Source organism: Trichomycterus rosablanca, chromosome 18 (genome assembly GCF_030014385.1).
Source record: "Trichomycterus rosablanca isolate fTriRos1 chromosome 18, fTriRos1.hap1, whole genome shotgun sequence".
In the NCBI taxonomy this organism is placed as follows: domain Eukaryota; kingdom Metazoa; phylum Chordata; class Actinopteri; order Siluriformes; family Trichomycteridae; genus Trichomycterus; species Trichomycterus rosablanca.
Window position 1 is genome coordinate 3,714,633 of NC_086005.1, and position 11,436 is coordinate 3,726,068.

General features: G+C 43.8%; 2 protein-coding genes across 2 annotated transcripts in view; both read left to right on the top strand.

Moving 5' to 3' along the window:
- The window catches only part of igsf9a (immunoglobulin superfamily, member 9a), a 31,863-nt gene extending 28,604 nt beyond the window's left edge, over positions 1-3,259 (top strand). The window contains exons 16-19 of the mRNA XM_063014704.1: positions 1,240-1,413; positions 1,564-1,588; positions 2,510-3,202; positions 3,247-3,259. Coding sequence (XP_062870774.1) covers positions 1,240-1,413; positions 1,564-1,588; positions 2,510-3,202; positions 3,247-3,259 — 905 coding nt within the window. The remainder of the gene's footprint in view (positions 1-1,239; positions 1,414-1,563; positions 1,589-2,509; positions 3,203-3,246) is intronic.
- On the top strand, positions 3,252-11,140 carry LOC134332599 (uncharacterized). Its single transcript, XM_063014322.1, has 4 exons — positions 3,252-4,558; positions 7,843-8,018; positions 9,106-9,233; positions 10,308-11,140. The coding sequence occupies exons 1-3, from the start codon at positions 3,273-3,275 to the stop codon at positions 9,222-9,224; spliced, it is 1,581 nt and encodes a 526-aa protein (XP_062870392.1). The 5' UTR covers positions 3,252-3,272; the 3' UTR covers positions 9,225-9,233; positions 10,308-11,140.
- Positions 11,141-11,436: the final 296 nt, after the last annotated feature.

Here is an 11,436-nt window from a genome sequence, read left to right on the forward strand (position 1 = left end):
AGACTTTAAACTATGTCTGTGGGGAATTTGTGCCCATTCGGTCAAAAGAACATTTGTACGGCTGGGTGCTGATGTTAGTCAAGAAAGCCTCTGTTGATGTTTTGCTTCATTTTAGAGCTGTTCAGGTGGGCTGAGGTCAGGGCTTTTTTTTAATGAGCTTTTTTTTCATATATTCTGCTGGAAAGGGCCGTCATTAAAGTGTTGCTGCAAAGTCGGACCCAATTTTTTTTCCTTCGTGTAATTGATTTATTTCGCCTGTTAACAATTGCTGTGGCTGTAACACATGAATTCAATAATTTGAAAAGGCGTCCCAATACTTTTGTCCATATAGTGTACGTCCTTGTATACATCAGCTGTAGAAATAGCTACAATAGTTGTATTCCTTGTTTCTACACTCACTGTCCATTTTATCAGCTCCACTTACCATATAGGAGCACTTTAAAGTTCTACAATTACTGACTGTAGTCCTTCTGTTTCTCTGCATGCTTTGTTAGCACCCATTTCATGCTGTTCTTTAATGGTAAGGACCCCCACAGGACCACCAGGTGGTGGATCATTTTCAACACTGAAGTGACACTGACATGGTGGTGGTGTGTTAGTGTGTGTTCTGCTGGTATGAGTGGATCAGACACAGCAGCGCTGCTGGAGTTTTTAAATACCGTGTCCACTCAGTGTCCACTCTATTAGACACTCCTACCTAGTTGGTCCACCTTGTAGATGTCAAGTCAGAGATGATCGCTCATCTATTGCTGCTGTTTGAGTCGGTCATCTTCTAGACCTTCATCAGTGGTCATGGGACGCTGCCCACGGGGCGCTGTTGGGTGTATATTTTTGGTTGGTGGACTATTCTCAGTCCAGCAGTGACAGTGAGGTGTTTAAAAACTCCAGCAGCACTGCTGTGTCTGATCCACTCATACCAGCACAACACACACTATCACACCACCACCATGTCAGTGTCACTGCAGTGCTGAGAATGATCCACCACCTAAATAAGACCTGCTCTGTAGTGGTCCTGTGGGGGTCCTGACCATTGAAGAACAGGGTGAAAGAGGGCTAACAAAGCATGTAGAGGAACAGATGGACTACAGTCAGTAATTGTAGAACTGCTTTTAGTGCTTTTATATGGTAAGAGGAGCTGATAAAATGGACAGTGAGTGTAGAAACAAGGAGGTGGTTTTAATGTTATGGCTGATCGGTGTATAATAAATAAATAAATATTAACACATCATTTTCATGCAGTTGCAGTACTGGATGGCCTCTCTCCTGGTTTCCGCCTACCGGAAAATGTTCCCCTGCCTCTCTGGATCGGGGTTATGGCTGGTATGGGCGTACTGTGCTTCATTCTTCTGCTTGCTCTGGTCACAGTGTGTCTGATTGGCCGCAGGAGAATCTGGAGGCGCAGGAAGACGCAGGGTAAGATGATTAGATGCGACGGACCGTTGCGTTCTGGTCTATCCGGCTGTATGTGTTCATCCATTCTGAAAAAACAATAGTAATCATCCTGACAGTTGTCATTTTATCATGTCATTCATTTCCATTGTTTTTGCTTTGTCCTCTTTCTAGATGACCATCCTGATGCAAACATGAAGTAAGTGTAATTTACCACAATTCTTTAATGTGCTCATAATAGTTCAATAAAAAAGTAATAATTGATAATTAAAGTCAACAACAGCTAATGATCTAGTGACTACAAACTCACAGTAATCTGAGTCTCTAGTGAAATGGGCTAAATAATAAAAAATTAATATATACTTACCATATTGAAGCACTTTGTAGTTCTACAATTACTGACTGTAGTCCATCTGTTTTCTACATACATTTTTAGCCTGCTTTCACCCTGTTCTTCAATGGTCAGGACCCCCACAGGACCACCACAGAGCAGGTATTATTTAGGTGGTGGATCAGTGGTGGTGTGTTAGTGTGTGTTGTGCTGGTATGAGTGGATCAGACACAGCAGCGCTGCTGTAGTTTTTAAATACCGTGTCCACTCACTGTCCACTCTATTAGACACTCCTACCTAGTTGGTCCACCTTGTAGATGTAAAGTCAGAGACGATCGCTCATCTATTGCTGCTGTTTGAGTCGGTCATCTTCTAGACTTTCATCAGTGGTCACAGGACGCTGCCCACGGGGCGCTGTTGGCTGGATATTTTTGGTTGGTGGACTATTCTCAGTCCAGCAGGGACAGTGAGGGGTTTAAAAACTCCAGCAGCGCTGCTGTGTCCGATCCACTCATACCAGCACAACACACATTAACACACCACCACCATGTCAGTGTCACTGCAGCGCTGAGAATGATCCACCACCTAAATAATACCTGCTCTGTGGTGGTCCTGTGGGGGTCCTGACCATTGAAGAACAGCATGAAAGGGGGCTAACAAAGTATGTAGAGAAACAGATGGACTGCAGTCAGTAATTGTAGAACTACAAAGTGCTTCTATATGGTAAGTGGAGCTGATAAAATGGACAGTGAGTTAACACTGACCAACAAACAATGCTGTCTTTCTCAGAAATGACTCCGCTCCCGATAGCCCTGACAGCGTGCTCAAGGAGAAGCTTCTCCCACTCCGTCCGCTCTCCAGCTCCTCGTCTTCCTCAGACCACTCCTGCTTAGACAGGTCCAGCCAAAACGACGGCCAAAGAGAACACTTGCTTCCTCGTACCCATGCCCCGTCTCATGGTTCCGTATGTGAGAATCATCTCCGAAGGTCCTCCACCATGGACGTAATTCATCGGGGGCCGGACGGTCGATTTGTGCTCGAGTCGCAAGAAGAAGACAGTGCTGAACTCCAAGACATTCCTCAGTCGTCCAAGCCAGTTAGCAACGCCACACTTCGGAAATCTCAGTCGCTGCGTTCCTACAGGAGCGACAGAAGAGATCCTCCTTTCGTTGTTTCTGTGGACATGCCCCCCTGTGGACTGGACATCTCGGCCTCTGGAAGAACACGAACTCTGCCTAATCGAGGTTGCTACTCGGTGTCCTTGGGACAGGAGATCTCGGATAGGTCAAGTTTTTGCTCGGAGATCAGCGGTTCTGTTCTCTACGCACCATCAGACACATATTCCACCATCAAATGTGGCGGTCCTAATGTCAGAGCTAGCACTTTGGTTCTGCAAATGGAGCATGAGAGGGAACAGGGCAACCTTAGTCGCTGTCTCAGACTGGCCCGAGAAAGAGAGGAGCTTGAGCAAGAGTTGCGCAAGTATGCTCTCGATCGGGACCTTTCAGCCAACTTTGCCAAAAGAGGTGGCTCGCTTAGAGTGGAGCGAAGGATGGACATAAATGAAGATGAGAAACCATCCTGGAATAGCAGAGGAACCTTGAGTGTAAGTCAGCTGTCCAGCAGAGGGCTGTCTCGTTCTGTGAGTCCAAGAGCAAGACCTTCCTCCTGTATTCCATGGGAGACCGGCCATAAATTGTCTACAAACAACCTGCTGCAGGCTCATATTAACCATGAAAGGTCAGGTGAGCTCTCGCATCCGAGGCAGATATCAAATAACCGGAGGTCCAAGAGTCTAGAGCGAGGGATGCACCTAAAGTCACTGGCTTTTGACCGGGATCAAAGAAGAACCATGACTAAAGGGCCTTCTATGAATTTTGAGGTTGATTCGTTTTACCATAGACTGGAAAGACCTCCATACAGTGTGGAGGGCAGCCTGAGGAATTCACCAGCCTTCAATCATAGCCAAGAACATATTGCCCCCGGAGCAGGTCACTTTAGAGAAAATCAGCAGAACAGGATGGAAGAAAGAGGCCGAGGGCACGCTGGCATTGCTAAGGATTTTATGGAGATGTCTGTGGATGAGCTAGAGGAACAGGCTCTCACCAGATCCATGCTGGATACTGATACGACTGACCGTCACCGACCAAGTTTGTATCAACCTGAACGTGAGGGGCAGACAGAGATAAATGTTGGCTACAAAACAATTCAGAGAGGCGTCAGAAGAGACCCGAATAGGTTGAGTTGTCGATCGAGCAGTACCCTTCCTTCAAAGCAGAGGCAAAAACCAAGTCTCCAGAAAAGTCTTAGTGTAAGTTCCCAGCATGTGAACCATCACAGAAGTGTCCCAAATCTAAACTCCAAGAGGTACAAAGAGTCATTCCTGCCCCCGGATGCCTGGATTGATTCATTAAGCGTGGGTCAGAGACCCTCCCTGTCTCCTATTCAAAGTAGGCCTGGGTCAATAGCCGAGGACACCCAGGTCATTTCTAATCAAGAAACCGAATCAGGGGTGCCTTCGGAAATTCAGCTGCAAGACTCCCAGCACAGACCGACCTCCAACATTCCCTCTCCTCCTGACCAAAACTCGTACCAGCAAATGGTGTCTCAGCATCCTGGTCCACCTCCTATGCCTGTAGAAGATTCCAGCTGGCCCTCGTATCACTGCTACTCTCCAGAACCAGAGGGCAGTTGCAGGAGCTACGCCAGCCAGAGCAGTGGCCGAGGCAGCCTGGATCAGCCAATCAGAAGGCAGTCTATGTCTTTCAGCCCCCTTCTTATCAACTCCATAGACATTGCAGATGAAAGAAGCAGAGATGCGGCAGGCTTGCCGGAATGGTGAGACCAAACTTCTCCTTATTTTACAATCTTGTAGAGGCAGTGATAGCTCAGTGGTTAAGGTACTGGACTAGTAAACAGAAGGTTGCCTGTTCAAGCCCCGCCACCACCAAGTTGCCACTGTTGAGTCCCTGAGCGAGGTCCTTAACCCTCAATTGCTCATTGTGTACGTCGCTTTGGATAAAAGCGTATGATAAATGCGGTCTATTAATGCTCTTGATAATAAAATCGTAGGTTAATGGTCACTGAAATACCGACCCCTAGTTCCTAGCTGATTCTTCCATTGCCATCAATCGTTCATTGCGTATGTTCGAAAACCTAGTGAGCTGCCTTGCTGTCTTACTGCCTACATAGGCAGCTGCCTCAGTAGAGAGGATTCTAATAAGTCAATGACTTATAAGTCAGGTTATTCGAACGCGCTACTTGGACAGTGATTCCATCGGGTTTCGCGTTTAACATTTAGCATCTTGCCATTAAAACCAATGGATTGAGGTAGCACAGCACGCTAACATGTCAATATAACATCTCCCTTCATGTACCGATAACAGTTACATTTCCTGACGAGCCCAAGTTTATATAAGTTAAAAATCAATAATATTTTATTTACATTTGAAATAACTCCATCCGTTTGTTCGCACCGTTAGCCATGTTTATTTTTCTGTGAGAGAAGAGCACCCGACCCGCAATGAATGCTGGGATTGCCTTGATCACTAAGGCAGGGTCGGACGCTCACTCGTTTTCAAGTCAAAATAACATTGAAATATTAAGATGCCTCAGTAGTGAGGATATTAAGGCATCTAGGATTTCGAACAGCCTCCAGCCCATTGTCTGTTTTACCACCGCTTTATATTATTCAGGGTCTCGGTGGGTACAATTCACCAGGCGAAAGGTAGTAGGTTGTCTGGACAGGTTGCCAGTCCATTACAGGATGAACACACACACACACACACATTCATACCTTGGGCAATTTAGTCTCTCCAGTTGGCCTGTGGGAAGAAACCATAGCTCCTGGAGGAAACAGACCCAGGCCAGTCACCTGGGAATCGAACTCTGGACTTTCTTGCTGTGAGGCGACAGTGCTATCCATCGAGCCACCGTGCCGCCCCATTGTGCTAGTATCTAAGTCAAATTTATTCAAGCTGATGGCTGTATGTACATTTAGATGCAGTATCCATGTTACGTGAATACATTTTACACACTTCAGAGCATAGAATACTGCAGTGGATCATGTCGACACATATTCATTCCAATACCAGTGCAAGTTTTCAGACTAGTATTAACACCAGTGTCAAAATTCAGTACATGAATCGAGCATCTCTGAGTTTACCTGTTGAATAATTCTTTTCTGATGTAGTGGTTCAGCAGGCATAGTAAGACCCAGAGTTACTAGTTTCTACATTCTGCAGTCCTCATGAAATCCCGATTGTATTCATTTACACTTGTAAAACAGTCTCAACCCTGCACACGTATTTCTTGCTCTTGGCAAAGTGCTGTTGTCTGGCCTGAAGCTGGGGAGCTATATGTCCTGGTTACAGCCCGTGTGGAGTTTCCTGTGCTCTTTTTAAGGCTGAAAGAGAGCTGGAGTATCACCGGCAAACCCACATAATGACAATAATCAGATTAGCTACTGTATTGCCCCTAGGTGTGAGTGAAGATCATTAACTATGTAAGGATGTGATGTAGCATGACAGACTGGGGTCCAGTCCAGGGTGTTTTCTGCTATGGGGCCAATTTCCTAAAGATAAATGAGTTTATTCAAGATTAAAACAATGCTGTAGCCAAGAATCGAACATGGGGATGAGGGGTGGTTAACAATGTTAAAAAATTACTTCAGTATATTAAGAGGGGCATTTTAAGCATGTGTAATTATTGGGGACAGGATCATTAGAGATTAGAAGTCTTTATTTTATAAATCCAGTCATCGTGTTTTGTAAAAACAGCAGTTTTACTGCTGTTCACTCCTAGTTGAACCTTTCATCTACTAAATGTATGAATTGGTTTCAATAAGGTTAAAATAAATAGTATTGTGACCCCCATCATAGTGTGTAACCTATCAACATTATTCTGATATTACATCTACATTTTTTGCATTTTCTAAGTGGGTAGCACTGTCGCCTCACAGCAAGAAGGTCCTGGGTTCGATCCCCAGGCAGGGCGATCCGGGTCCTTTCAGTGCAGAGTTTGCATGTTCTCCCAGTGTCTGTGTGGGTTTCCTCCGGGAGCTCCGGTTTCCTCCCACAGTCCAAAAACCAGGGTGTCCAGGGTGTTACTGTGTGCCTTGCGCCCATTGAAAAGCTGGGATAGGCTCAAGCACCCCCCGCAACCCTGATCGGATAAGCGGTTAAGAAAGTGAATGAATGACCTCCACTCCTGACCAAGGAGGACCCTGATTATCATATGCCCCCTCTGATATGTGTGCACTTGCACGAGGTGGGTTCACACATAGATCTGAGTTATGCACTGATCTCCGTTATCCCCCGTCTCTCTGAAGATGCCAAAAATCAGCCAGCAGAGGTCGTTCTTGCAGCAGTCATGATGGATCTCTTTCGGCTTTCCCATCCTTGGATGAGCCAATTATTGTTCGTATGGGCGCCCTGCTGAGCAGTGATATTACATCTACATTAATGCAACTCCATGAACTCTCAGAGAGTTACTCCACCCCCCTCAATTTTCCTCCCAATCTAGTCATATCCAATCACCGTATTGCATTACGCTTCCTCTCTACTGATGTTGACCTCCACCCAGATTGAGGAGAGCCGTGACTATCACACGCCCCCTCTGACACGTGTGCAGTAGCCGACTACATCTTTTTACCTGCACAAGGCGTGTTCATATGCGGATCAGCTTTGTGTACGGAGAGCCACACCCTGATCAACGCATCGAATCTGCAGACGCCATCAATCAGCCAGCAGAGGTCATAATTGCGTCAGTTATGAGGTCACCCTGCTTTTGAACAACAGCCAGTAAATGTTCATATATGTGAACCGACAATTTCGAAATGTCAGCTCTGGTGTGCTAGCGTGTTTTACCACCTGAGCGCCATCAGAGAGTTACATTTACAGTTTAATATTGTAATGCAGGAATTTTGGACACGAATCTAGTTTAATCAGTCCCAAAGGTTGGAAACCCTTGATGTCCTGACCATTACATATATTCACTAAATTGTGACATTTGCTGATATAGGTTATGCTTTATGCTTTACGTTATTAAGCATGAGTCTTTTCATTACTGCACTAGCAACAGTGGTCCTGATTTTCTCTCTCTCTCTCTTTTAACATGTCCAGCTTTAGGAGAGACTCTGTGGACGAGAACTACGAGTGGGACTCCCAGTCTGTCTCCATGCCCTCAAATGACCTGAAAAGTTCAGGAAATACAGTCTGCCTGGAGGACATTCTCAGCAAAGGGAGGCAGAGAAGCACACCTATCGACCACAGGCTTGCCCTCAACCATGAGAAGAAAGGTGGGAGAAATGCACTGATCCAGACTACTTAACTATTTATCACATTAATAACTCGAATTTACTAATAACGTAGCTAGTGTATTAATTAACTGTTAAAATATTAATTAAGTTGGTACTATTGACTGTCAGTTATTATTTTAAGTTGCTACCTACCCACATAATCACTTCTTTTTCTGTTCTTTTGCTAAATGTGAACGAGCATTTATGTTCTTTTTGGTTAGCAGGGACGTTCCCCTTTCAAATCTCCCATGAATGCCATCTTTGCCCAGGATTTTACTAATGATTAAATGATTTTTTTTAAGGCAGCAAAGCCTTCAGTTCCTTAGATTTTTTTGTCAGGGTTCTTTTGTGACTTCCTGGATAAGTCACTGATGTGGAAAATGTACTACTGTTCCAAGTTCTGTTTTTGGAGATAATGGCTTTCACTGTGAGTCGCTGAAGTCCCAGAGCCTTAGACAGGATTTCCGTTTGATTGCTGCTGGGTGAGACCTTCCGAGACCTTGTCACATTTCTCGAAAGGTTGCATTTGAAGTAATGTAAAGATTTAACATGGCTGGCAGGGCTTAAGCATGGATGCCTCTCATCTTATTTAACCTTGTTTATTAATTCAGTTTGATCTGTTAAATATGATGGGGCATTTACCTTTTCAAATAGGGGCTAATGGTTGTGGATGTGTGTCAATTCTTTAATAATAAAATGACTATTGTAAAAATAGAAAGAAAACAGACAGGGGGCAAACACTTGGGTTTCAAAAGTCATAGTAACTAACTAATCTGTAGTTTACTGCCTCTAATCTAATTTCTCTTTAGTTATTTAAGTTACTACTCAAGTAAATAACTGTGACCTGCAATCTAACTACATGATTGTTTTGACTAGAGAGATAACTAGCTAGCAAACCACCCCTCCAATGTAATAGCTAGCTAACTTATTATATAACTAACTGAATAAACTACTTAATTAACTACCTACCTAATTCTCCACCAGACTACCTACCTAATTTACCAACTACCTAACAACAGCTACATTTTCTATAAATGAAAAACTATTTACCTTGTACTCATGATTTATTTGTATTTATGTCCTGCAGGTTTGTACCCCTCGGTCAGTATGTTGCCCCACAGTTGTGATGAGTCCATCCTGGCACAGGAGATTCAACACGGATCGACATGCTACCCAGACCCCGAGGCTGAAGGTGTGCTATTCTGAGCATCTGTGGTAAGTGATTTAAGAAACAGTCTGTACTATGTGTGTAGCTTCAGGACCATTTGGCACCACATACACTACATGATGTTAAGGTACCAGTGAAAATCTGTCTTGGTGTTGGGGTGTCAATTCAGTGGTTATTTCAGCTATTTCAACTCCGTACAACAGTGTGCAGTGCCTGCAGTCCAGATCTGCCTCCTATTGTATATGTATGGCACATCCTGAAGTGGAGAATCAGATGATGGACTGACTGTGGAGCAGCTGAATCTCGTATTAAGCAAGAATGGAGAAGAATTTCACTTGCAAAACTGCAACAATTAGGATCCTCAGTTCCCAAACCATTAAACTGACTGTATGTGGATGCACTGAGGCTTTAAAATGAATATTGTTTGACACTTTTTTCTGGAAATTGTTTTATATACACCGACGAGGCATAACATTATGACCACTGAAAGGTGAAGGGAATAACACTGATTATCTCTTCATCACGGTACCTGTTAGTGGGGGGGATATATTAGGCAGCAAGTGAACATTTTATCCTCAAATTTGATGTTAGAAGCAGGAAAAATTGACGAGTTTCACGAGGGCCAAACTGTGATAGCTAGATAACCGGGTCAGAGCATCTCCAAAACTGCAGCTCTTGTAGGGTGTTCCCAGTCTGCAGTGGTCAGTATCTATCAAAAGTGGTCCAAGGAAGGAACAGTGATAAACCGGCGACAGGGTCATGGGCGGCCAAGGCTCATTGATTCACGTGTGGTCCGATCCAACAGACGAGCTACTGTAGCTCAAACTGCTGAAGAAGTTAATGCTGGTTCTGATAGAAAGGTGTCAGAATACACAGAGCATCACAGTTTGTTGCTTATAGGGCAGCAAAAGGGGACCGACACAATATTAGGAAGGTGGTCATAATGTTATGCCTAATCGATGTACGTGTATAGTGTGATTAAATGAGTATGTGATAATAGATTCACAGCAGCCGTAGCTGGTTGTGGTCAATATTTGAAAACTAATATTAAAATATGAGCTAACCTTATCTGTTATCATGCAGATCAATCACTTTACATTGTTCTTGTTTTTATTCTACAGAGACTGGACACTCCGTTGTGGTCGCCACATGGTCAGATGGATTGTAGGCTGGTTCACTGATGAGAACGAACCACAAAAAACAACATTTATTTTTCTACGACTAAAAGTACATTACGCTGGCATGATTTGATCAGGGTTCGGGCTGTTTTCTTTCTAAGTGTTCGAAGAACTGAAGTGAACTTTGGTGTAACATCGAGAAGAATTCAAGACAGAACTCCCTGCTTTTTAAGACGCCGTTCAGACTGAAAAGCAGTAGATTGGATGGGATCAAGCTGAACCTCTCTAGCTGTCGAGTTCTTCATCACATTCAATGACATTTGGATTCAGACAATTCCACAGCGGAATCGAAGGGACGAACCTGTGCTCGCCACACACGAAGGCAATAAATTCTGGTTCGTCACGTCTCTGCGATTAATGGATGGGATCCACCTGAAGAAAGTGACTCGGTTATGTCGGAAGGATACTCCTCTGACCTAAATTCACTGCTTTTTTTTCCGCTGGGAAATCGAAGCTTGATTGAAGTACTGTGGACGTCTGTATTGATCGGCGCTTACTGAATGAGCATTGTGATCGGAGACCTGGTTGGATCAGGTTTAAGGGAAACTCATGGTGTGAAAACTTTTCTGTGTGATGCATTTTCTACAGGATGATGCCTCTGAAATGAAGAATTGGAAATTCAGATACTGTAAATACTGTCGGATGGACAGTCGGCATTTTAAATCTAATGAAAAGGTGATTTTAAATCTGATAAAATTGTCTAAAAATTGATTTAAATAATGAAGTAATGAATTGAAGGCTAACCAATCTGTTTTGTTGGCAAACTATATTAAATACCAAATGAATGAAAGTCCTTTAGTCATACATTTATTCACACAGAAGTTTTATGTTAATACAAATAATTAGTTCATACATTTTGATATAAATAAATATGTTTAATAATCCTCATTAGCACACTGTTTAGCTGCAGTTGCCCCACCCGAATTCATTATTCAGTCGAGCAGATGTCATTTTTCATCACATCTTAGTAGGGGGGCATTTTCTGGCTGTTGCCACCTTCAATTACATGCATTAAATACTCACTCACTCACTCTCTTAACCGCTTATCCAATTGTGAGGCGACAGTGCTACC